This window comes from Pseudopodoces humilis, chromosome 4, assembly GCF_049639895.1.
Source record: "Pseudopodoces humilis isolate 2021_Gansu_Grassland_sample_001 chromosome 4, ASM4963989v1, whole genome shotgun sequence".
Taxonomy (NCBI): Eukaryota; Metazoa; Chordata; class Aves; order Passeriformes; family Paridae; genus Pseudopodoces; species Pseudopodoces humilis.
Genome location: NC_142203.1, coordinates 36,088,163 through 36,115,247, shown reverse-complemented (window position 1 = coordinate 36,115,247; position 27,085 = coordinate 36,088,163). Strand labels below are relative to the sequence as shown.

The 27,085-nt window shown below is 38.2% G+C and overlaps 2 protein-coding genes across 4 annotated transcripts in view; one reads left to right on the top strand and one right to left on the bottom strand.

The window, feature by feature from the left end:
- The first annotated feature begins 822 nt into the window (after positions 1 to 822).
- SECISBP2 (SECIS binding protein 2) lies at positions 823 to 26,802 on the top strand. 3 transcript variants are annotated; one of them, XM_014258813.2, is made up of 18 exons: positions 831 to 881; positions 2,027 to 2,124; positions 4,018 to 4,210; positions 6,148 to 6,274; positions 6,683 to 6,837; positions 7,945 to 8,032; positions 11,086 to 11,219; positions 11,742 to 11,900; positions 14,545 to 14,640; positions 15,926 to 16,039; positions 17,214 to 17,346; positions 19,852 to 20,021; positions 20,788 to 20,926; positions 21,374 to 21,503; positions 23,236 to 23,456; positions 24,189 to 24,343; positions 24,771 to 24,972; positions 25,732 to 26,802. In XM_014258813.2, the coding sequence occupies exons 1-18, from the start codon at positions 840 to 842 to the stop codon at positions 25,839 to 25,841; spliced, it is 2,466 nt and encodes an 821-aa protein (XP_014114288.2). In that variant the 5' UTR covers positions 831 to 839; the 3' UTR covers positions 25,842 to 26,802. The 3 variants fall into 3 exon arrangements, with proteins under 3 accessions (XP_014114289.2, XP_014114288.2, XP_014114287.2); XM_014258812.2 differs by having other exon boundaries at positions 2,027 to 2,172; XM_014258814.2 differs by lacking the exons at positions 2,027 to 2,124; positions 4,018 to 4,210 and having other exon boundaries at positions 823 to 881.
- Positions 16,075 to 27,085, bottom strand: part of SEMA4D (semaphorin 4D) — a 111,195-nt gene continuing 100,184 nt past the window's right edge. Inside the window, exon 19 of the mRNA XM_088054683.1 lies at positions 16,075 to 16,539. Coding sequence (XP_087910809.1) covers positions 16,525 to 16,539 — 15 coding nt within the window. The 3' untranslated portion in view covers positions 16,075 to 16,524. The remainder of the gene's footprint in view (positions 16,540 to 27,085) is intronic.

Genomic DNA, 27,085 nt, shown 5'->3' with positions numbered 1-27,085 from the left:
TTTTAAGAGTACCTACTTCAGAAAAACAAATACTTCAGTGAACCTGGTATTACTTGGTGTATATGCTTAGGGTTGAGTAGTACTCAGAATTTCAAAGGTCTTTATAGGCTCCTTTGTTTAACTTTAACAACAGCAGTTAATTTTTAGGCTGGGGTTTTAGCCTGCTCCTCCTGACTTGCATCCAAATTGTCACTGTGGCTTCTTGGGACTCTGTAGCAGTAGCCATACAGACGTTTTTTGTAAGAAGGTGCTTCCGTATATTGAGTAACTCTTAAGAGTAGCAGGTTCATTTCAAAGATGAATTGCATTATAGTTGTGCACAACTCCTAAAGGCCAACAAAAGCAGGGTTGAAGTACATGCTCTGCATGTGTAATGTGTGCTCTCATGGAGACAAAGTAACCTGAAAAGTTTGGTGAGGAAAAGAACCCTTGTACTCTTTCCTCCAAAATCTGCCAGAGGTGTCTGTCTCAAGTGCTGGTCTGTACCACGCCTGGTTAGAGCAGGACTCTCCAAGTTTTGAAGCAAGCACCTTCGCTAAGAATCCTGCTGACCTCTGCTTTAGTCATGCTTTTCTCCAGCACCATCGGAGTCCTGGGTGGCTGTCACGGTGCATACCTGCCTTTATTCTGTGCCCTCCTTTCTCCTATGGGACAGGATCGGCCACACCTGCGGGCAGGGCAGCTCGGCACAGCCGGTGCCACTTCTCCCGCGCCCTGGGCCCGCTCGGTGGCTCCGGGCCCGCCGGCCGCGCGCACAGCGCCCTCGGGCTGGGGCGGGGCCGTGCGTCATCGCGGCGCGCCCGGCCCGGCGGCGGCAGCGGGGCCGCGCCCCCCGCGCCATGTCGGCCGAGAGGTGGCCGCGCTTCGGCCGCGGCGGCGAGGTAAGGGCAGCGGCAGCACCTGCAGTCCCCTGCCCCTCCCCAGCTCTTCCTGGCGTGGAGTCGCTCTCCAGGAGCCGCCTGGGGCGGGAGCTGTGGGCGGATGGCCTGAGTCCGCACCTCGGTGCCGCTCCCCGCCCCCGGGGGCCGCTCACCAGCCCGGGCCGAGCGCGCCGGCTGCTCAAACGCTTCCTCAGGCAGGGTTACTCCCACCGCGCCTTGGATCAGCCTTTGGTTCGGGGCTGGGGGAAGAAGCCTTCTGGAAGGTCAAAACCGGGCGGGAGGGGGCGCTCAGGTTGGAACGCAGCGAGTCGCTTCCCACCGCTTGGGATGGGGAACTCCGAACATTACCTTCCAGTGAGCTCTGGAAGTGTGGGAATCTATTCATTCAGAGTGGAGGGCCTGCTGCAAGGACTGGTGGTCATCCCAGACATTTTAAGCCTGGGTGCCCAGATTCTAACCAATAGTAGTAGTGTTACGCACATGGACCTATCACCTGGTCCGGTTCGGGGGTCTCAGTGGTCGGGCTACAGTCACCTTTGCTTCCTGCGTGTTTTGATAACATGGCAGTAAATAACTTCAAGTCTCACTTCATTGTCCGTCCACATATCCAGTGTAAGTCGATGGTAATTCAGAACAAATGGAGAACTTGTCTTAATAAATTTGTATTGTGCTAGAAACAAGAAAATTATAAAATGAAGTGTTTGTTTCAGATTGACTGCCTTAAAATACAGACGTACAAAGTCATTATTGTCATGTACTTTCAGAGTTTGATTAACAGCAGTGTTAGTATATTTATGAATTTTAGTTTGTACTGTTCAAATATAAAGTAAGAATGAATATATTTTCATTTACTGCATCTTGTTTTAAGCAGGCTTCTGTCTTTTACATTACTGACCTTTGTGTTTCATGATAAATGAGGGTTTTAAGTGACTTTACAGAGCAGTCAGATGTTTCTTTGAATTCCTTGGTTTTGTTTTCCCTTTATTTCTCCATTTCCTTTTGGTTGAGCTTCGTTGTTTTGCATGTTTTGTTAGAAGAGAGCAAACTAACACTTTCCAATGACAGTTAAGCTCACGAGTGAGTGTTTTTCACTTAATAACATTAATCTCCAAATGCATGTAGCCAAAAAACCTTTTGTTTCTCAGGGCATCAAGTTGTCAGCAGAGGTCAAACCATTTGTTCCAAAGCATGCGGCGGTAACTGTGGCATGGTCAGAACCCTCAGAAGCATGTGTCTTTCCTAGGTACTTAACTACATGCTACCCATTTGTTCAGGAACCATCTTTGGATAAGTATGTATATTTTCTGAATCTTATTTCTTGGGGGATTTTAACCGTCTGGTTTTGGACATTGAGTGCTCTTACAAAGTCAAGGCTCCAATACATTATTAGTCCAACTGTAGAAGTGCTTCTGCATTATCTCTGTGATTTAGTTTTTTATATTTATGTTCTCTGGACATATATTAGGAACCTTGTCTTTTTCTCACAAGGGCCCGTATTATTAAGGAGGATTTGGTGGTCTGTAATGATTGGTCTGGTTTTTGCATGTTTTGGAAGGACCTGAATCCAGTCCTTGAATGAAAGAATGGTTGTGTTGCAGCCATGCTGAGGTAGATATAGTTGTACACAAGGAAAAAGATTCTTCAAGGAGGTTTCTCATCCTGTAAAATATTTAGTATATGGGCCTCTCCTGGATCTCCTCTCCATAACATGCATATCCAAAAAGGCAGTTTTACTCAAAATGCTACAGGTTTCCGGAAGTTTTAGGGCTCTTCTGTTAGAGCCCAGGAATGGTATTTGTGGTAGACTTATCAAAGTATTTTTTTAACCAGAGCAAACCAGACAAAAGCCTACATAGTAGGACAGCAAGTAATTGAGTCTTGTTAGAATCTGATGATGTTACATAGTTCTCTCATTGCTTCTCAGGACCCTAAGCATTGGATTGATTATACAATTACTGCAAAGTAATTGGTATTTCTTTAAGAATTCAGAGCCTTAGTGAAAAAAATCATTATAGGCCATCATTTTATCCTACAGGAAATCTTAGTATTTTAAACCTATTTTCATTTGTACTAGAAATTTAGCATTGAGGCGAGTATGGCCTGTTCTGTGCATCAGAAAAAGCCCACAGCATTAGCATTAAATCAGTTACTATTAAAAAAAACCCAACCCAGACAACAGTTGTCTTCTAATGAGTGTTTTGCCTTGTTGGGACCAAACATAGTTATATTTGAGTCTCATTTGGTATATTTCTTCTTTGTGTGCGAACTGATTATATGCATTGTTTTGACTGCATTCTGTCAGAATTGCATCAGGTACCATGAAGTGTGTTAGCTGAAGTCTCTTGTACTGAAGGGAAAGTTTCTCTGTCATTATCTACACAAAATTCTGAGGTTGGCAGCTTCATGGAGAACAGGTTTAAAAACTGAGTGCAACTTTCTGAAGCTGAGAAATTTGTATTCTCCCTAATCAAATCTGGACTCTATATATTTTCTGGGCAAAGTGTAGAAGGAAATTGAAAGTGAATTTTTTGAGCATATGTTTGAAGGAAAGAAACATTCCCCAGTTATGTTGTGTTTTCGTAAATTTTCACATAATTGTGATGGTTACATGCAGGTCAGTTAATTATTATTTTTTAATTCTACACCGTATTTCATACATGTTTTATACTCCATAAAATAATCCCACTTTGTTATTGTCATTTTAAGACAGGTTTTAATATTTGGTTTTTTGCAGTCAAATATGTGATGCATGTCATGTCCTTACACTGTGCTTTTGATTTGTTACACAAGAAAAAGCTTACTGAAAATAAGCATGAAGAATCTCAGTAACATTAAACAGGCATGAGGACTATAACTGCAAGGCAGACTAGCTTTGAAACTTGGAAATGGATAACATGTGTTTTAAGATGTTTGCTTAACTACATGTTTTCCCAAAACAAAATTAATTGTTTTTAGAGAAGTCTGTAGCAGTAAGTAAATACTTAATTGAAATAACATGGAATAGTTCTCTTTTGAAATAGAGCTTTCTTGTTAAACAAATTCTTTAGACAAGGAGTATGTTTGTCTAGGCAACAAGTAGGTGCTGAAGACTTTTCCCAGGATGACTTTCATTTCTTTCTCAATGTTCATCACGTAGTGTTCTGAGAGATCCTGCCTTCCGTGAATACTCCAGCTGCTCTTATTCACCTGATGTTGTTGCAAATGTGTATCCAGTAGCTGGCTCACAGTATCAGTCTAACAACTCAACACACTATAATGGTTCAGGAATAGTCAGTGTATCTACTGAGCAAACATATCCAGTCAGACAAGAAAGTAGGAGTCTTTCAAAGGTGAGCAAATTTGTATTTTTTAAAAAATTAATATTAATTCTTACTTTAAATCAATATTTATAAATGTTTGGTTCATACTTTTAAAGTGAATCATCTCTCTTTCTTCTTGTAGTGATCATGAATGGCATTTAAAGAGGATAGTAGTAGAGTGTGCCCAGCTTCAGAATACCAAAAAGTTCATGGAATTAATTCAGATTAATAAATTTTTCAAGCATCTTTTTTGGAACATGAGAGGAAATAATTTTTTTTTTTTCCTCAGAAAGAAGCATCTAAAGTGAGAGGGGGAGGCTGTGTGTGGAAGGCAATTCATTTGTGAGCTGTGCTTTCTTTTTTCACTCTTTGGACTTGGGGGAGGAGAGAAGGGCTTTTTTTTTTAAGCCCAGTGGCAACTTCCATTAACCTGACTTAAGACAGGCCTGATGATTGATAAGTGGTAAAACCACTTCTGTTGTTGAAGGATTTTCAAGACTTGCTACAGACTGAAGACAGTCCACAGGAAAGGAGGAACTTGGGCTGCTGGGGAGAGGGAAGAAAGGTTCATGTTAGAAATATACTCTTTTCAGTCAGTAGAACCGATGTTCAGTAAATGTCTTCAGTCATTTTTGTGTGTGTCTGTTTGGGGATAAATTTCCTGAAACTTGGAAAATATTTTCAGACAAAAAATACACAAACCTCTCAAAATATAAAAGGTAAAGACTCCAATGTATTATACACTCATTTTCCTCTGGGGTTAGATGTTGTGTTTCTTAGATTTGTAGCAGTTTCATCTGATCTATTCTGCAGTCACATCCTTCTGTTGGACCTTACTCCCTAGGCAGAGACCTGGTGACTTCACTGTGGGCAACCCTATGTAGAGGAGTTATAAGACTAGGCATTACTAGACGTAAGATACAAAGTTTAGACATCTAAAATTACTTGTTTTCTTACTAAGAGGAGGATTAAGTATTGAAGCTGTCTGGTGAGGGGATGAGCTCAGCATTATAAGTGATGTAATACAAAGAAACTTAGTTAAGCTTCTGGGAGGAGTTCTGTGATCTTTGTAGGGGCCTTATACTATTTTATAGTGTTTTTGTCATTTTTCCCCATCATATTTTTTTGTGAACTTCAGAGAAGTGGTTGATCTTGCAGCTTTACAGTAATTTGGTCATGTGTCCTAACGCTTTAACGATTTGCCTTTGGAGATCAATAAATGCTTTGTCCTCCCAGCTAAGAAAACAATTTTGCTGTCAAATATACTTTGAGTTTAGTTCAGTGTCCTGCAATCGGAGGTAATTAGTTTAGGCTGGTATAGTAGAGTTTGCATAGATGCAAACCTTGTGCTTGTTCCTTGCTTTCTGGCTCCTAAGCCCAGCTCTGCCAAACTGTTTCATGGAAGAATCGTAAAATTTTCATGACTGTGCAGTATAGGTGAGTGTGTATCCTTTAAAGGGATCATGCAGGTGTGTCTAACTACTTTACTCCAAGTTTTTTGGATGTTGTGACACCAGTCTTACACAGTTTGCCCATGATAGGTAATTTAGTCAGAAGATTGCATTTTTTTAAGATTTTAGCACTGTTCTAGAAGAAATTTTGTTTTGGAGAGTCAGACTAGATGATTTAATTCCAAATAATTTTAAACTATTGGAAATGCTCTGATTAATGAGATTGCAAAAATGCTGTTGTCTAGAAGCATATGTATATATCCATCTTACTTGGGCTATAATATAGGCTAAAAATGGCACAGGGAATAAGGTAGATGAAATTAAATAGCATATCTCTAAATGGCTGTTCCTATTTTTATTGGCTGCTTGTGGATATGCTTCACTAACTGTTTTGTATTAACTTGATGGTCAAACTCTAGAAACTTCAGAGGTGGTTAACTGTAACTCATGGCAAACTTGCTAGCTTTACAAAGTTTCACTAAAACGTACTAAATATGTCACAAATATTTGCTGCAGGGGAGATCAAAAGAATGTGAAAAAAAGCTGGACAAGAAAAGGCATGATGGAGGTGAAGCTTCTGTCAGAATTGTGAGCAGGACTTCATTCCAGACTTCTACATGCAGGAGGGATTCCGTGAAGCCAGGTACAAATGTTGTTTGGTTATAAGTACATGGAATAGATGTGAAATGGGTGTCTGTGCAATGTACTGCAGTTTGTGCCTGATTCTAAATCTAGAATAGTTAAGGAAAAAGCTATCTCTTCTGTGTGACTCTCTTGAGAAGGAATGGTGACCTGTCTTTTCCTGATGGAATAAATCACATAAAGCAATACAGAAAATTTCTAAAAGGAACATCTGAGTTTATATTTGCTTGTTCAGTCAGTCGTGTTTGCATGCTGATTATAATTGCTAGTTTTTTTATTTAATACGAGCTGTGCATAGCAACAGTCCTCACAATGATTGCTGTAGTTATGTTAACTAGTGTACTATAAAATGTACCTAGAAATGAGCACAAACAAGTTTAATTACTTAGATTTTACATGCTTTATTTAGACGGGTTCAATAAAACTGCAAACAAGAAGTCAACTGAAACTCCAAAAGCAGAATCTCGTCCTGTACCCGCATTTGAAGCTAGTGTTCTGGATTTCCACAAGTCACAGAGTCTGGGAAACAGTGAGGTACTGGACGTACACCAGAAAAGTACACCAGTAAGTTTGGTGGACAATAACACTATGTCCTTATTCAATTTCACATGTCTCTCTTCTGCTTAACATCAAGAATAAAACCCATGTTGCAGAACTTGTAAAAATAAAACTTGTCAAAAGTACAGGCGTTATTAATGCAAGTATTTGCATTCAGTATGTCAATTTAGGACCTATTTAGGTTCAGAGCTAGAGGTTTTAGGGCTCTTCTAGGTGGTGGTGTCAGTGCTTGCTGTATCCTACTCTTCCTTACTGTTCTTTCTTTGTCTATGCTGCCCATAGATAGAGGAAAGCCAGATACCACCAGAATGTAAATTTGTGCTGGTATGGTCTAGATTGGTCCTATAGGAACCAGATATGTTCCTGTACTTAGCAGCTTACCATTTTCTCTTTCACCTGGAAATAATAAATAAGCAGTCAGTTAGTTTCAACACATTGGAAGAAAAAAAAAAAAAAAAAAAAGTCTACATTGTTGTACTTGATTGCTTTCTGCCAAAGGTTAAAAATAAACCGAATTCCAGGAGGAGAAAAAATTCAAAATTCAAAAATTGTTGAACGTTACTCTTTATTGTTTTGGCTCCCTGTTTGTTAGTAAATAAAGTACTTAAGTATTCAGTAGTATATCACATATATTGAATCAAAGTTTTCAGTAATGATTAATGATTAATAATTCTGAAGGATCCAAAAAGAGTAATATTTCTGATACTTCTGAGTGGAAAACTGTCTGTAATGAAAAAAGATCTTTCTGCTAATCCTGGAGTGTCATTTTTCATTATTTGTTTGAGTTTGATGATAGAATTTGTTTTAAGCATATATGAAACATCAAAGTATTTTCCTGTTTGTTGTTAGATTGTTTTGATGCTTTTGTAAAATATAAGAAGGTATAATCTCGCTTGTACAGCAGTGAAGAGATACCTGCTCAACTTTTGTAATACCATAGGGCTGAAATGATGGTTCCACTAAGACAAGAAACAAAAAGGCTGAAAAGGTCCCTATGCCCTTATCTGTAGTAGATGGATTGAGGATTTTTAGTTTATGGTGGTTTATTTTGTTTAGCTGTGTTTACATCACTGATTTTAATCCTTTTATTATACCTGACCATCTATTTTGCAGGAAGATACTTCAGCAAAAATCAGTGTTTCACCAAAAGCTTCAGATGAAGCAGGAGCCAGCTTAATTCCCTCTTCACTTGATGGTAGGGGTAAGTTCTCCAAGCAAAAATTATTTGCCTGCATTTTTAAATGCTTGTATCTCAGCCGTTTGGAAAATGAAAGTGTTCTGAGGAGCTGTTGACGTGTAAAGTAAAAAAAGAATTTAGGAGCAAGCATATTATAAAAGAAAAAAAAAAACCAAAAATAATGCTGTATCAATTTCTTTCAAATAAAATGACCACTTATTGTTCATTCTTCCTCATATATTTCATCAGCTGGGATTTTAGAATTGAAGAATTATTTAGTTTGGAAGAGGTCATAACCCTAACACTGCCAAATCCACCACTAAACCATGTCCTTAAGTGCGAAGTCTCTACATGTTTGAAATATTTCCAGGAGCAGTGAATCAACTACTTCTTTTGGTGAAGAAATTTTTCCTAATGTCCAATCTAAAACTGCCTTGGTACAACTGGCGGCCGTTTCCCCTTATCCTTGTCTCTTGTTACCTGAGAGAAGAGGCCAACCCCCACCTGGCTACACCCTGCTTGCAGGTGGTTGTGGAGAGTGATAAAGTCTCCCCTTAGCCTCCTTTTCTCCAGGATAAACACCCCCAGTTCCCTCAGTTTCTCCTCACAGGCATTGTGCTCCACACCCTTCATCAGCTCCATTGCCCTTCTCTGAATATGCTCCAGCACTATAATGTCGTTTTTGTAGTGAGGGGACCAGAACTGGATGCAGGATTTGAGGTGTGGCCTCACCAGTGCCACATACAGGGGGAAAATCACTGCCCTGATCCCGCTGGTCACACTGTTGCTCATACAGGCCAGGATGACATCAGCCTTCCCAGACTCTGGGTGCACTCTGAGTCATGTTCAGCTGCTGTTTACCAGCATCCCCAGGTTCTTTTCCTCTGGGCAGCTTTCCTGCTGCTCTTCCCGAAGTCTGTAGCACTGTGTGAGATAGTTGTGACAATCTGAAGGACGGAACGTATCATTTCAGCTTGCTGAACCTCATGCAATTGGTCTCTGCCCGTAAATCCAGATCCCTCTGCAGAGCCTTTCTACCTTCCAACAGATAACACTCCTGCCCAGTTTGGTGTCATCTGTGAACTTGTTGACTTAATCCTGGTCATTGATAAATTACACAGGACTGGCCCCAATACCAAGTGCAGGGGAAAGTAAAGAAAACTAGCTCCAATATTAAGTCCCATTTTGTTATGTCATTGATGCTCAAAGGAAAATATTTCTGTAGTTGCCTCTCATGTTGTTTCACGTAAGAAAAAGAACATGTATTGGTTATTGGAAATCTGTTGAGTCATATGCAGATTTTTTCCAAGAATAAATGATAGACAGATATTTGGTTCGTCTTTATATGCAGATTTGTTCTAAATAGCTGTCACTCCAGAGTTTAGTATGTACCTAAAATTTTTCCTGTGTCCTGTTATTTCTGTTAAGAGAAACATTATGCTGAAACACTTCCCCTTTTTTATGTTTGTTCATTTTGTTTGGGAATTTGTGGGGGGAAGAGGGGCTTTGGGCCTTTTCTTGGAGGCATCACATACATTAAAATTGAATTGTCTGTTAGCTTCTCACTGGATTTCTGTGCATGCACAGCCATGCACCAGTCTGAGCAGTTTGGTCCTTATCTTCCCAGTAACTTCAGTGAGGATTCAGAAAGGACAGGTTAATGTGCTGGAATGCACTGAAGGGCCTTCTAAAGATAAAGTTACTACAGAACTTTTAAAGTCATGTGATAATGAGGGGTTTTGGTTAAATACTATTGTCAATTCCTATCCCTGAGAAAAAAGTAGTAGTTTCTAATGGGTTGACGGTGGCAGGCAGTCAGATTCCCACAGAGCTGTTCTCTGGGTCTCCCTTCTCAGCAGGACAGGAGAAGAAAATAAGATAAAAAAAGCTTGTCAACAAGAATAAGGACAGGGAGATTGCTTGTTTACTAGGCAAAATAGACTTAACTAGATGAAAATTGACAATTTATTGACAATTAAAATAGCATCATATGGTGAGAAGCAGAAACAAAACTAAAGCAACTTTCCTCCAGTCCTCTCTTTTTCCTCATATCTCCTCCCTGCCCTGAGTGACACAGAGAAGCAGGTGCCACTTTGCCACTTCTTTCTGTGTACGGTTAAAAGGGCACAGCTGCCTCACCATGGTCGGCACCAAGGGGTGTAGGGGAACCTCTGTTCCGGTGCCCTCCCTCTGCACTGATCTAGGTGTTTGCCGGGCTGCTGCATTCACGGTTTTTCTTATCATTCCACCTTCCAATTCCTGCCTGTGTTTTTCATTCTTTCTGAACATAGGCACCATCAGCATGGCTGATGGGCCCAGCTTAGGCTGGTGATGAGTCTGTGTTGGAGCTGTCTGGGGTTGGCCATGTCCATATCTTCACAGCAGCTACTGCAAAATCTCCCTGCTAGCAAAATTAACCGTTTAAACCCATTATGCTGTTTTACTGTTCAAAGGAAGTTTTTTTCATTCTTAAGAAAAATCTACATTTGTGTTCTGTATTTGCTTCATGTTAGGAATATTTACAAAATTAATTTTATCTTTCAAAATACCTTTCAAAATGCTGATATAACTCAGTGGTAGTGAGTGACATTCTTGTACACTGAGACACTGGGAAGTATTTAATCTGCTATGTTTGCCTATAACACTGGGAAGTTCTCAGAATGTAAAAAATACTGATGTGGCCTTGTGCATGAAAACTGCATGACTTCTAGAAGGAATATTAAAGGAATTTTTTATATAATCATAGCAGAATTTTCAATATTTTGAAGATGAGCATGGGAATATGGAATTAGTATGATACAGTATGGATTTCCAAATATCAGGTAATTGTGTTTTTATATATAATGTTATATTGTGTTTATGTATATAGTGTTGCACAGTATATAGAATAGTTAAAATTCAGGAAAGCTTGCTGGAGAAATAAAATATGTGTTTTATTTCAGTCCTTCCTCAGAAAGAATATGGCTCTGCTTTATTTGCTAGGCCTTGACTAATCAATTACGGATCCTTTTGAGTATTTGAGGACTGTTTTTGAGTCATCTTTGTATTTACTTTTTTCCCAATGTAATTTCCTGAAGCACCAGCAGATGGCTCTGCACAGCCACATGTGTCTTGGGCCGTGGTACTATCGCAGCCCCCAAAGAAAACAGTTCCATCACCAGCATCTGAAGGTCTTTCCAGAGGCAGAGGGAAGCAGGATAGTGAACCAAAGGTACTTGAGAATTCTCTGCTCTCAATTAATACCTGTCACTGTGTTTGTGTCTCTTTATAGCCTTTTTTCCCCTGGGCTTTGTACACTATCCACTTTTTTAAAAAGATTATATGAAGTCAGCTTGTTCTTACTTAGAATTTTTCATGTCATGGAAAAGAATTATAGGATATCAAAAAGGCAATGCTAGTCCAGGAATAAGAACTTTCAACTTTGAGGCTGGATTTTTTTTCAAATTCCTGGCCCTTAGAATGAGACATGAAGCAGTGAACTCTTGCGTTATTTGGCTTAATATTTCCTAATTAAATCCCAGTAGTCCCAGTACATTCTGATAACAATGCAGTATGTTACAACTGAAGAATTCTTGCTGTAGCTATGAATTTCAAAGAGATACTGAATTTTCCTTGTCCACTTAATGTCCCAGTCTGGATTAAGATATCCTTTAGTAGTGTAAGGCTAGTCACTTGCATGTATTTTGCATAAGAAGATTAGTTTTTAAAGGTCATGCCTCATGGTCTTTCGCAGCAGTCAGAAACAAAAAATACTGCGAGTGAAACTGAGCCTGAAGAAGGGTCAGAAAAGAAGAAAAAAAAGAAGAAAAAGAAGAAAAAACTAAAGTTACCTACTGATGTAGAAAGACCTCACAGTGAATCTAACATAATACAGGAACCACCGAAGATTGAGGTAAACTGAAGAAGTTTTTGTTGCTGTTCTTTGAAGTGTTATGAGTGTACTAGAAGACTGAATATTAGCACAGCTTTGTACAAATTTAAGTTCAATAATCCTAATTGTAGAGGATGTTAGTACAGTTTTTTTTCAATTGAGATGTTTGTCAGAGGTTACTGGTAGGAAACTTGTAGTTTTTAAATTATCCTGTTTGGTGAGCACAGTTTCCTAAATTAGAAATATTCTGTAGCAGCTGTTGCTTGGGATATGGGGAATATACTGGGTGCTGCAGTGTGCCACAGTTTTAAAGATTGTGGTACAGTATTACAGTTCTAGTTGTCTCACAGATGGAAGCAATTTCTGTGTAACACAGTTGACAGTGCTTACATTTCTGATTTTTAATTTCAATTTCCTTCCAAATTCATGTAACTATAATTGGCATATTAGTATTTTGATACTTCTGTGTGTCAGTATTGCAAAGGCATGAGCCTTTTCTACAATAGAGGAGTGTTGTCTGTTATGTGATTGAACAGTGCTTCATTGAAGGCCTAATATTGTACAGCATGTGCATGTGTTGGTTTACATGTTTGATCTAGTGTACAGAATACTCAGTCTCTGAAATGACAGCATAAAGAAGCCTTCCTGTCTGGTTTCTGTTCTGTACACTTTAATGTAGAACATGTGAAGCAGAACTATGTTTACATGGTTTCATTGTGTGGTTCCTTGTCCAGTAATGGCACAAGAAATGAGTATTAACAGACCTCTTTGTTAGAGAATTATGGGTAAAATCAAAGATCTGCTATGCTACCATAAATGGTGTATGCTATGAATAGACGTTGTCTAAACTACAAAACATTGTCTACTAAAAGAGAGTGGCAGAAGTCATGGAAAATAGCAGAATGGTAATGGGACCATTGAAGTAAAAATTTGAAAAAAATTGCATAGAAGCATGGAACAAGGCATACACATTGCACTGAAATCGGTAATGTGGATGCAGCATCCATTGTGGCAGTGGGGGAGAGCTTTCTGACCCTCCTGGTTTGCTGGGAATGCTTGTGTCCTCATCAGTTTGAAAAATGGGTGAGGTGCTTGTGTGATGCTCTTGAAATAATAAACTATGAAGAGATGACACACATGGAGCTTCTGGGCACCCAGGAAATTTAAGAAGGTTCTGTTTAAGTGCATCAGCTCAACAGAACAATATATTGGATGGCTCTCTTACACAGGTTAGTCATTTATATATACTGCTAATAAGCATAAATGGATACATCTGGAGAAAACCAATCCTGTCTTTTCATACACATTGGTAGGTCCTGACCTCAGTGTCTTAGTTGAGTTAAATATTGAAGCTGCTATTCACAGACATGTAAACGGTGCTGTGAAATACTAGGAAAATAACAAGGAAAATGGATTATGACAATTCAGGGCACATCTGATCGAAATATAGTGTGGATTTAGTTTTCCCACATTCCTCCCATTCCTTAAAAAATACACATATTTTAACTAAAAAATATAGACAGAAGGCTCCAGAAATAATCAAAGGTATGAAGCAATTTCTATGGGAGGCAAGACTGAACAAAATTAGGACTTCTTAGTATGTAAAAGAGATGGCTGAATAGGAATATAGCAGTGGCAAGAAAATAAAAAGGAAATCAATTGACCTTTCTCCTAATGTTTGATGTTTTTACAGATGGTGAGAACAAATACAGGGAGGTGTAACCTCACACTGAGTGCTGTATTTTAATTATTCAGTTTACTTCAGCATGTTGCAAATGTCAGAAATCGCATTTCAGGAGCAACTGGACAGACTTAAATCTTCTAAACTGAAAAGAGTGTATTTGTGAAATATTTTTTCACTTCCTTGCAGTTGCTTTTTTGGCTTACTTGCAAGCTTCTTTAAAATTTTCATTGGTAGAAGTGTTTCAGTCCCTGTGCTAGAGCTTCCTAGCTTGGGGTGTTTAAATAAAGCTTTTCAGGCTGGAAAAAGTCTTGGTGTGTTCAGTGCTACTGTACCACAATTAAAAAGGCCTCTCAGAAAGTGTGAGGAGAAGCAAAAACCTAGCTGGTGGATTGGGATCATTAGGATGGCGGCAGTAGGTATAGGGTGACAGGTACAGGGTAAATTTCAGCCTGCCTGCACTTGATTAATTAAGATTCTGCAATGGATCCTCTGCTAGTAAAACTTACTCTTGTGTGTAAGCCATAATAATTCTGAGTAACTGCTATGTTTACTTCTGTACTCTAGTAAATACCACCTGTTTTGTTCTTTACCACTCACATGTTTAAGGCAGAATTGCACAGCTGGAGACTGTACTGGAAGAAGAGGGAACTTGTTTGCAAGGCTTTTAAATAATTTAAAAAACACTCCTTTAGGAACCTCTAATGATTTCTATCAGCTGACAACCATAATAAGCTGCTTGTGGAAGCATTTCTGTTACAAGCTGTTTCAGCCCTGAATTAGCTGCTGCATAGAAGATTTAACCATTGTTATACTTGTCATAGCTGGTGGCACTACCCTTGGCTTCTGAATTTTTGTACAGTGAAACATATTATGATGAATGTTTGATAAGCAGGGAGAAAATGTTTGGAGTGTAGGAAAAGGAGTTTTGAAAATATGGACTTGATTGTTCTTATGAAATCATCGTCTGGTTTATTTGTTTAGGATGTTGAGGAGTTTCCTCATCTGGCAGCTGCCTCAGATAGGAGAAACAGGATAGGACCTCAGAACCTCGCTTCTGCAGTCAGAAAGCAGTCTGAAGTAAGTAGCCTTGTGATATTTTGTGATTCACATGTCAGTTATGAATCCAAGTTGTTTGGGGTTTTTGGGGTGTTTTTTACATGAGTGAGATAAATCTCAGGAATTAATTTAGAAATGCATTCAATATGTGAATGAATCCTATGCATAAATCACAAAGATTAAAAACGTGATTGTTCTGTGAAAGCAAGTAAAGTAAATCATAAGGGTAAAATTCCAGTTTTCAGTTGCTTTGACATTAGTTTTGCTACTGAAAATTTTGGTCCTTGGCTTTACTTCCCAGTGAATTTTAGTGGTTTAAAAACAATCCCAAAACACAAGAGAAGAAAACCATTGTTTACTTTGTTTGAGAGAATAAATAGCTTTGACAGAGAGGGGTGAGTAGCAAAAGGCACGGCAATTGCTTAAAAAAGATTCATTACAAAAAAGGTGCTGTACACAAATGCAGCTGAGATAAAAGCAATCCCTTAGCTTTGTAGATATAAGTGGGATTAGGCCATTCATATGCCTGTAACAAATATTTGAAAATCAAGCTGCCTTGCTAGTTTTTTCTTCTAAATCTGAAAAAATCCCACATGAATGTAAGTAGTGTGGCAGTCAGTAAATGGTTTCCCTTCTAGAAGGCCGTGTATGGTCTTCCCAGAGCCTTCTCTTTTTTAGGCTGAACAACCTCCTCAACTCTCTCCACCTTTTATCATAAGAGAGGTGTTCCAGCCCTCTGACCATTTCTGTGACCCTCCTCTGGACCTGCTGTAGCATGTCCATCCTTGTGCTGGGAATCCCAAAACTGGATGCAGTACTCCAGATAGAGGCACACAAGAGCAGAGTAGATGGAGAGGATCACTCCTCTCAATTCATGGGCCACACTTCTTTATACACAGACCAGGGTATGTTTGGTTTTCTGGGCTGGGAGTGCCCATGGCTGGGTCATGTTCTTTCACCCACCAGCACCCCCAAGTTGTTTTCCCCAGAGCTGCTTTCCATCTGTTCATCCCCCAGCTTGTGTTGGTACTGGGGGTTGCCCCATTCAAGGTGCAGTACTTGAACTTGGCCTTGCTGAACTTCCTGAGTTTCACACAGTCACATCCTCAAGTCTGTCAAGAAGGCCATCCATCATTTTGGATGGCATTCCCTTCCCTGAAGTGTACTGCTCGGCTTGGTGTCATTCACAGACATGCTGAAGGTACACTTGGTTTGAATTTAGTATCATCTTCACCATTTTCTGTGTGTCTTGTTTTAAAATATTTTTTTCTTCCTCCCTGTCACTTTTTGTCTTTACATTTCCAAGATCCATCTCTCTGAAGAGCCTTGTGATAGTCGGTCTCCCTCTCTGGATGAAATTCCCAAGGTGGATGGACTGTCAGGGAAACAATCTTCTGTATTGGAAAGGAAGAAAACTCAGGCAAGTGAACTCATGTTTGAAGAGAAGTTCACAACTCAAATGGATGAACGAAATTAGCCTGTTTAAATATAAGACTTAAGTCCATGCTCATCTGGGATTCTGCATTCATACTTTGAGAGAAGTGACATGGTCCTCTTGATTAGAAGCAATCAGTGGGAGTAATTGCCGGCCTCCAGAGTTTGATACAGTGTTCAGGGAAAAATGCAAACTTTTCATTAATATCTGTGGGTTTCAGATACGAGGATTTTTTTTTTCATCTGTTTTACTTGATCATGGCATAAATCCAGTCCAAAGTGATGGTCATAAGGGGCTGGGAACCTCCTAAAAGTGGTTCTGATGGAAGAGGGAGACAAGGAGATGCCCTTATCTTGGAGCAAGGAGGAGGAAGAATGCAGAGCAACAAATGGGGAAGTAGTTTTGTGTTGGTGTGTAGGTTCTGGCACAGCTCTGATGCAAGGTGAGATCGCAGTTGAAGACAGAGGGCGTCATGTTCTGTAACCCTGTTGTAACAAAAATTAAAATTATTTGGTAAGACCAGATCAGACTTCTAAAAGTGCCAAATCTGGCAGTCATTTCCTTTGTGTGTTTTGCTGTGGTAGTTTGTTTGTTCACAGTCTTTACCACACTATTAATTTGTAGTCTTTTTATTTTCTGCATTAAATATGGCTCATGGCTTTTTCCTTCCCTTCAAAGCACAGAGCAAGATGAGTGCTTATGAGAAGGTGGTGCAGAAATGATAACCTCTGTTTATCAGAGACATTGGAGATAATGATTTATGTGTGTTGCAATCACATACCCTGAAGAATCATGGTAGTTTTTCTATACCTTCAAGGAAACTTTAAATTTTCTTCTTTTAAATGAGCCTTTTATCTCTTTCAGAGATAGATGACAGTTTGACCAAAGTGGGACCCTGACATAAAAGCCTTCCTGTGTTGAAGACTTTGTACTTTTATGCTTTGTTGCAGTAGCATTTTCAAAAGTTGCCTGAACTGTTTCTGGGTTTTTTTTATATTTTTGACGTTAAAGTTGATGTTTATTTGAAGATCATTGAGTAACATTAAAGATCAAAAGTATTGTGGATAAAGATGTTAAAAGAGTATATTACACCATAAAAAATAACGGCCTTTGTATTCTGAAGTGGAGGCCCTTACTAACTGGTGCTGAACTTGTTCAGGAAACATCCAGGAGCAGTGGTAAGAAGAGTCAAATTCCAGTGCAGTTGGATTTGGGTGGCATGCTTGCAGTCTTGGAGCAGAAGCAGCAAACAGAAAAGTCAAAACAGTCTCCTAAACCTCTGGTATTTTCAGGTATTGGTTATGAAATTTCCTTTCTTTTACCTTAAGCTGTTTTTAAGTATTCAGGCATTAAATGTAGTCTGATTTCTGATCTGTGATGATCTCTGTGCAGGCAAGAGCACAATTCACCAGATACAAGAGAAAATGAAGGTTCTTTAAAAAGAAATTCAAAAAGCACGGCAGTCTGAATTGTTTGACAGAAGACTTACGGAAAGAGATACCTTAAGGACACCGATTTGTGAAAGAGTGCCTTGTATAAATCTCAGGCATGACTGAAAAATTGCTTTGACAGAAATACCAATGTTTGGAGATTTTTGCTCTCCGTTGAGTATATGTGTTAATGTTCTGATCTGAATGGGCAGGAAGGGGCTACACAGTAACAAAGGCTTTCTTAATTGCCTTTGATGCTAGAAATCATGGAGCTGGGGCTTGATTGAAAACTTTTCAAGCACAGAGATTATATGAGAGTGAGGCAGCTCAAGCGAAAGGATGAGTTCTGACATACCTCTTAATTGAAATAATTTATGTTAACAAAATGCTAGGTTTTGTTCATGGAGAGGATCTTTCTGTCCTTTATAGTTTATAACCAGGAAGCAGAAAAAAATAGCTCATCGCCTCTCTCATTATAGGTCAAAATTTAATCTTGATTATGCTGTTGTAGTATATTTTGCAAAAGTAACCACAATATTTGCTAACATTGAATTATGGTAAAATTTCTCTTATTTCAGCAGAGATTTTTTTAGAAATTATTTCAGAAAGAGATGTAATCACAACAGATTTCATCTCGCAATACTTAATGTGATACCTGAGATTTTAAATACGAAGCTCAAGATGCTAAGCATTGATGAGATTTTCCTTCACTAAGCTGAGAGAACTTACAAGATGCTTTTTTAAAGTACTTTTTTTCAGTTAATCTACTTTTATTTTCATTTGGGTCAATCAGACTTAATGCTGCAGAGGTGCTAATAAGCAGTTTTGTTTCTATAAAATTATACAGTGTATAGATTGATGAGTAGATGGTGGGCCACAAAGGTATGGGTCAAAATACTTGTTTTCAAATACTAAGTTTCCTGTTCCTGAATCTGCTGCAGAAGAGAAATTGCTGTGTCATGTTGGTGTCCTGGGAGCCATAGGCAGATGCTACCTTAGCTTTGTACTTCTTTAATATTCAGTACACCATTGATTTGGTGTGTACCAAAGTACAACTTTAGTTTGTGAAGTGGGATCGTGCTGGCCTCTGTTACCAAGAGGACAGTGAACAAGACTGGAAAGGAGTGTGACCACAGACAGTTGTTTTTATTCCGCTTACTACTTTGCATGGTAGATAATATTGGTAAAGTCATCAAGCTTAGGAACATGAAAACTGTGAACTTGAAATGGTGATGTACACATGAAGGAAATATGTATCTGCAGGGTTATTAAATGCTTATTTTTTGCTGCAAATCCAGCTTCAGTTTTTGTAGCCACCTGTGCTGCACATTCTTGGTAGTGTTCTCAGTTTGCCTTTGATATGCAGAGCCAAAGAGTAAACATAGAGTGTAGCAGTTTTATGATGTAAACTGTTTACAGTAAGAGTACTGCATGTCATGTGGGAGGATCTGCATATAAATACTGTGGAAGCATTAAATGAAGATGGCTTAAGACAACCTGCCAGAATACTTGCCTGTATTCAGGGGAGAGGTTGCCTGAGTCACAGAGGGAAGTGTCAAGCTGGTTCCACTGATACTTAGTCATCATCTCCATTGACTTGCTAATGTGAACTGCTTTATATTGCAGGAAACTGAAGTTTGACAAAGTGTTCTACAGAATACAGCAGTTCCTACTGATAGTGAGAGAGTGTAGTTTGGTTGGTATGAGGTCACAGTGTGGAAGACACAGGTTTAGTCATTTGTCCAGTCATTTAAAGCTTCTGTGCACTGAGCCCTCTGAAAAGTGCAAATAAAGTGGACATCTTCAGCGATCTTTGCAAAAGAGACTTTGCTGTAGCTTTGCATTACTCATGACCCATTTGCAAGTGAATTTCACGCAGCTTCATTAAGGTGTAACAAAAAGTAGGCATAAGTGCTTAAGTTTATTTACAGAAAGTAAATCTAAAATCTGTAATACTGCTACTCAGTATTTATCTTAACGCAGTACGGAATCTGTGGAGGAGGAAATGCCACCACCATGAAACCTAGAAATTCCTGAAGCCATTCATTCGATGAACCAGCATGGCATGGTTTTGAAGGTAGCTTGGACTGCAGTGTTTGGTCAAGTTCTGCTTTTGAGGCAGAGATTGTGATTCCAGGGATAGTAGCAATTTCCAGTAAGGTTCCAGGTAATAGAAGTAGAGGACACAGCAGTCTTTTGTGAGGACTAAATCTTTTAAAAATAACATTGTTCAGTGATAGACAATTGTCTAAATATTCTTAAAAGCAACACAACACAATTTTAGTATGTGTATACCAGTTTTGAAATTGGATTCTAGTTCAGGTATTCATTTTAGTCATCTGATGCAGTTTTCTGCTTAAATCTCAGTTGGTGGTGCCATACCATTGTTGTCTAAAGACCCTGCTACTGCCACAAGAAGTCACCGTTTAAACCAAGGAAAGATGCCTCATAATCCCTTGGATTCCAGTGCTCCTTTGGTAAAGAAAGGGAAACAGAGAGAAGTACCTAAACCAAAGAGACCAACACCTCTTAAAAAGGTCCTTGTTTTTTTATCTTAAATAGTAAAAGTATAGGGTATTATATTACTCTGGGAGTCTGTTAAGCCCTCTCATCTGCATCCCAGTGTCCACTTGTCTGAAATCAGTTTTAGCTTTGCTTGAGGGGAGAGGGGAGGGGTAGAAGAGGGTAATCTTGCTAAATGGTATACAAATTCCCAAAAAATACACTTTCTCTGTTGAATCAGTTGATAGCTGATGAAGTGCCACTGTGGAAGTGTCCACATGTAATTGGTACACAGGGTACCAGTATGCATGCAAAGAAACATTACTTGGTTTGGCAAAGATGACCTTATTTGCAGGACTGGGGAGAATGGATCAAACGGAGGTCATATTTAATGTTTTTGTGCTCTTACAAGCCGTAACTCCAGCTGATTCTTTAGCAACAAGTGTTAGGTCCAGCTGGTGATTTCTGTTGTATCTTCCCTCTTTTCCCATTGACATTGCTTCCTGTTACATCTTCTATACTGAGGATTTTCTTAACTTTAGTTCTGCCCTTGTAGTTTATCCCTACTAAATATTTTCTCCACCCATACACTCACTGGTAATCATGGTGAAAGTCCTTTTCTATGAAAATTGAGGAATTATCTTTCCTTCTTTAAATGTGCAAATAAAAAGAAAAGGTTGTAAACTTCAGATGTTAGTGCTGAACCTCTTTATAAATGTTTTCTGTGTAAATATGTAGCAAGAGTAATGCTTTGTTATCCGCATGACATCAAATTGTTTTGGTTTTGATATATATTTTTAGATAATTTTGAAAGAAAGAGAACAAAGAAAACAGCAGCACCTGTTAGAACAGAAAGCAGAACCAAAAGATGAAGATAACATTTGTCAGACAGCAGGAAATGCTACTGAAAACGCAACAGTTCTACAGGACAGTCAAGCAGGTATCTTCTGGGAGAACCTGTAATACAGTATGTAGCTGGAAATTAGAACACATTTAGTTCTTTAGAAAATAAGTACGAAATACTGCCAAGTGATAGCTGCAACCCTAGAGTTGTCTGAGATTCACCTCAGGCTTATCTTGACTGTAAAGCAGGCCAAAGCTGAAAGTCAGTAACAGGGATTCTGATTACTGTTCCAAACTTCTATGCCTGTTGGTTTTATGATATGCTGTGAGGAGAGTTCCCACCTACCTCTGGCAATTAATGCGATTTGAAATGAGAAAAAAAAACTGTGAGATTAAAAAAAAAAAAAGTTAGATGTATTTCCCTATTACCACAGACTGTTCTAATACAAAAGTAGTGACTCTTCCATACATGCTTGACAGATTAATGCCTTCACAATGCTTTTTGGGCTGTCTTTTCATTGAAATATCTTGGTTTACATGATAGTTGCTCCGGTAACACAAGTTGCTGAAGTGTTTCCAGAGCACACGGGGATCAAGGAGTCTAAAGAAGGTCCTGTGACTTCAAAGCAGCTAACTGCCACTCTTCCAAAAATACACAGCAGGAATTTTAGAGAGTAAGTACTGATTTTATTGATGGCTCATTTTGCACAGTACTACCAATATGGCATTTTTCAAACAAGATAATTCAGTTGCATTCTCTGCAAAAGTAACTGTAGTTTAGACTGAAGGCACTAAATTTTTTTCTTTCAGTCTTTCTGTAAACTGACACACAATGAAGTGATAAACTTAGTGTATTTTGTGATTCTCGCTTGAAAATACATGTTCCTTGAAGGGAAAAAACCAAAATTCACTAGAGGCTAAAGGAAGAAAAGAAGCTGCTGTTAAGGTATAAGTACTTTAAATGATGGGCTAACAGCTTAAATAAGATGTGTGCTACTTTATTTCTTAAAAAATATTTTTAGTTGTAGTTTGGTTTTATATTGCCAGACCAAATGGCAAAAATGTAAAGAAATCAGATGACATTTTCACGTTGTGGCCGGGCAAAGAAATAAAGGTAATACTTTTGAGCTATTGTGTGCAAACAGTTTCAGCTAAAGGTTTAAGATGATGTGTGTACATGTTTCTTTATAAAAAAGAAATAGCCATTACTACATTTGAAGAAGTCCAGTAATGAGAGGTTAAAATAGTTTCCTGGGGAAGGCAGTGTTTTAACTTCTAGTTCTCCTCCCATAAAACAAATCCACAGCTGGTGGTTTTTTTGCAGTTCATGTCATAGTAATGGTTAATAGTGATACAACCATGCTTTCTGTGTTAGCTCTTAATTTAACTTCTAATTGCAATAAAAATTGATTAATTTGTGTCTATGCAACAGTGTTTTACTGACAGCACACTTCGGGTTGAATACATGAAGGATGACTCAGTTTACAGGATGTAGAGCATTCAGCAAAGCTTAGATTATTTTCTTTAGATTAGGTTTTTTAGTGTTCCAGTAGATCTGTCATCAAGACTTAGTGAAAGCAATAGGAAATAGTAAGTAAAAATGCTTGTAAACTAAATAAATTTTGGAAATCATTGTATCTCTAAGATTCAGGATAGATGTTGTGATCTTTTCTCATTATCTTAAGTGAATTTGCCGCTAGGAAATCCTTCTGTTGACAATGCAGATGATACATCTTTAGTTTTTCTCTTTGATACCCTTCTTCACTGGAAAATTCTTTGTGTAAAAGTGGGGTGGGGTGAAATAATTTTAAATTCTGATCTTCCCCAGCCTGTACTAGAAGGATGAATTACATTGTTTTGTATCCTTTCCTTATGAACAACACAAAGCCATAGTCAGAATACGTGGAAAAGGATACAGATGAATGTAGTGAGGAGGAATGTAATCCAGTTTTCCATGTTTATTACACATAGCCTTGAACTTACAGAAGTAAGTTAGAATTTTGTACTGTTGCTGTACTTTGATTTATATACATCAAAGTAAATGTCCTCAAAAATGCTTCAGAAGAAAAAGATAATGCATATACCTATTTCTTGGGATAAAATATATATTTATATATATAGATATATAGATTTATTGTACATGTATCTATTTTTAATATAGTTTGATTAGAAAGCCAGGTAACACAAGGAAAGAAACTTCTTCCTCCTAAGTTCTCAGACACTGAAAAGAAATCCTAAGTAAATTTTTGTTTCATGTATATAACAAAGTGTGTTTGGGGTGGAAACAGAAAAAAATACAAAGACATAGAATAGAATTTAAAATGTGTATTTAATGTATTACATATTTAAATGTTATGTATTTGTAATTTTAATGAGTCTGACTATTTGATTGCTCCTTTCTTCCAGTTACTGCAGCCAGGTACTTAGTAAAGAAGTTGACAGTTGTGTGACAGATCTCTTAAAAGAATTGGTTCGTTTCCAAGATCGCTTGTATCAGAAAGACCCAGTAAAAGCCAAGATAAAACGCAGGCTTGTTATGGGTCTTAGAGAAGTTCTGAAACATCTGAAGCTGAAAAAACTGAAGTGTGTCATCATCTCTCCTAACTGCGAAAAGATTCAGTCAAAGGGTAAATAAGTTCTTAACGAGAAAAAAAAAGTCTGTTTAATAAAAGAAATACAAAAGAGAAGGTTCAGTATATTGACAGCAATATTATTATTGGAGGAATTTATTTGAGTATCCTTTGAAATCCAGCCACATGTAGTTGCCTTCCTTGCTCAGATTGTTTACTGCTGTGCAGCTGAACTGTGAGCTGAGTCAAGACTATCTGGGGTGGGAGAAGTTGCCTGAGATTAGGGTCTTTTTAGTTACTGATTGGCTGTGCTGCTGCATAAAAAATTGCACTGCACAACTGAGACAATCCAAAGGCTTCTGATGCCAGATCTGCCATCACAGGGGGTCACACTTTATCAGTCTCTTTAGGACACGGAGTGACAATAAATCACTAGTGATAGTTTCCTAAAAGTTGTCATTATTGGCATTAATTTATTGTAATTGTTGTAATTATTGTAATTTAAATAATTCCTTAGCAGCTGGGTCTTTTTTGATACTAGATTAGACTGTACTTCATATATAGTAAAATATGGAATAGTAGCAGTCTAAAATTAATGCTAAGAATTAAGAAAAAAATGTCAAGTTGTCCTTTAAAAATGGATATTCACTGGTATTATTGTGATCTCTTGTTTATTTTTCCTATAAGGTGTACTTTCAGAATGCACCCATAATCTTGTGTAATTTTTTGCCTTGTGTTAACAGTATGGCTCTTCAGCTCCAATCAGCCTGATTGTATTGTCTGTTTCAGGTGGGCTGGATGAGACTCTACACAACATTATCGACTGTGCCTGTGAGCAGAACATCCCGTTTGTTTTTGCCCTTAATCGCAAGGCTCTGGGCCGCTGTGTGAACAAAGCAGTGCCTGTGAGTGTGGTGGGAATTTTCAGTTATGATGGGGCTCAGGTAAGCTGAAACAAGGCACTTCATGTTTTTGTTCAACTTCACTTCTTACTTGGAAGAGGAGATGAAAATACTGTGATTTTTTAAGGGTTTTTTTGTTTGTTTTGCTTTTGCAGACTTACACGCCATCACAGGTCATACACATAGCTTATGTGAAAAACAGATTTTAGAAGTACAGGCAGTTAGCACTGTTTAAAAAATTACTCTTGCCGTCTCTTCCTGATATCCTCTTCATCTCCCTCAATATTTCAAGAGAACTGCTGTTTTTATAAATGCTGATAAATGCTGTGTTTTTCATGTCTTCATACATACTAAGCTGCTCAACTTTTATATATGAACCTCCACATTCTGAATAAGGAATATTCATTAGATTTTCAAGATGTTAAAATTTACTGTATGATTTAAACTCAATTATTTTATATTGCCATAGGACCATTTTCATAGAATGGTACAGCTGACAGCAGAGGCTAGGAAGGCCTACAGAGATATGATAGCAGCTTTAGAGGAAGAAGCTAAAGCAGGACTAAGAGAAACCCAACCCAGCATCTTAAATTCTGAACCTGAAAAAAGTGGCCTGTTAGAAACTTGTAAAACATCTTCCAGAGACTCAGATGAGGATGTACCAAATTACAGTAAGTATTTACTGACTTGTTTTTTGTTCTATTTTCATTCATTGTGCTTATTAGTTCTCTGATCTTTCACTGAAATGAATGACATCTGCTCTAGTCATTATTAAGGAGGGAAGGAGGGGGAAAATTCTTGGTTTTTTTTATAAATCTGAAGTCAGGTTTTGCTGAGAAAGTGTTAAAGAAAGTTCCTCCCTGAAATCCAGAAATGGCATGGAATACTCCTTGCTTTGATCAAGGAGGTTTAACAGAGCTCCTAACTATACTGCTATTTGTTCAAAAAATCCTTTTAAGATTAATTGTAGGTGTTCATCCTCTATGACTATGGTAGACATACCTTTTGTATTGAAGCCTATTTGAAATGCATCTTCCTATCCACAAACACTCATTTCTAGAAACATTTTCCACCAGCTCTGTTCTTAAGTCAACAGACAGTGCAATGTATTGCAGATAGAAAGTTTTGAAAACTTAGAGGTTTTTTAAAGCTGGAACCATCTTCAGCATTAGCCTTGCTTGAGTAGGGTGTTTGTTGGGCACAAGGAGCTCAGTCACTCATGGGTTATTTTTTTGTGTGTCATCTGATGTTGCATAATGTAAATGCCAGCATGCCTGTGTCAGCTTATCTCAGCTCTTATTTTGAAGGGGAAGTAAAGAATCAGCGTTGACTTTTCATTTTAAGTATTTCCTCAAGTATTATATGGTAACATGTTGGTTTTTGTTTTTTCTTTGTTGTTTGCTTCTTTTTTTTTCCCCAATATTCCCTAGTTAAAGTCTGGAGGAGAAAACTTGAAGAAGAATATAACCCATATGCACTGGAATTGGAAAAGAGTGCAACTGCTGACATGGCAGTATTGAATCTGGAAGACCATCAGTAAATCCACATCCAGCTCTGTTGGGCTTTTAATTTTTTTTTTCTGTTAGATCCCTAGGAAGAAGGTAGCAAAATTACATTCTCTAAAGAAATACCTGGAGTTAACTAAGCAACTTGTTCTGAATCCCTTTAAGCAAAATACACACTGGAGCACATGAGGCACTGGTTAATTTTTTTATGTTCTATTTGTTTATCTGATTATTATAGCAGATGACCACCGAATTGCTGTAGCCCCAAACCATTTGAACTGGCTTGGCATACTTTATGGACTAGCATTGACTTCTTGGGGTAGAATATACCAAAAGAACCTGATAGAAAAATAATTTTCTTCTGGAAGAGATTCCTTGAGCCAGAAGGGGCTAAAGGAGAGTTGCCCTTAATTTTTAACTCTTGTATAAAAAACTTCAGTTCTTGTTTGATTATGGATTTGTTCTTAGTTTTTCTTCTAAATAAGCATGCTCAGAAGGGCAGGCTGCTATCAATGTCACTTTATTCTAGTCATCAACAAATTAATTTGGGTCAGGTAGCTTGATTTAAACTAATTAAGGAAGGCCTTGATGACAAAGTTCCTAGTTAGGAACTAGGAGTTAGGAACTTTTCTGTGTTGTTCCTTGGGGATCATACATCAGGTGTGAAGGAAATAGCACAGACTACAAGGGTCTGAAATTCCTGAAGTGAATGTGCTCTGTTTAGACTTTTTATAAATTTGATGTTTCTGTTGCTACTGAGAGTAGTTTGTCATACATCCTGCTTTGAAGTTCAATATACTGCAGGACAGCAAATGTGCTAGCCTGCTTCTTTGTACCTTCTCTTTGCTGAGACTTCATTCCTTCAGTTTGGGGTTGTGGTGGTATGTACATCTATGAGTTTTTGAGCAATCTCAGTTTGTATCTAAATAGAAAAAATTTATATCTTATACAAAATGAAGTTTGTATCGTAGAGGAAATAAAATTTTAAAAATCAAATTTGCTTATAGTAGTGGTGGAGCACCTTAGTAGGAACAGCCTACATAAACACTCTTTTTTGAGGACAAGCCTAAAGAAAGTAATTGGTGGGATGCACATAAAACTTGTGTCAGCTTTTCTGAAAGGTGATACAGAGACCATGTGCTGCTCAGCATCTCTGAGGTGTGTCTGCAAGTGCTTCACCATACTGAACATTTGTAGTGCAATACTTTGGAAAGTCCCTGCCTTGTGATGATAGAAGTGATATAAAAAACTCTAATTTTGAAATTAAAACAATTTTGTA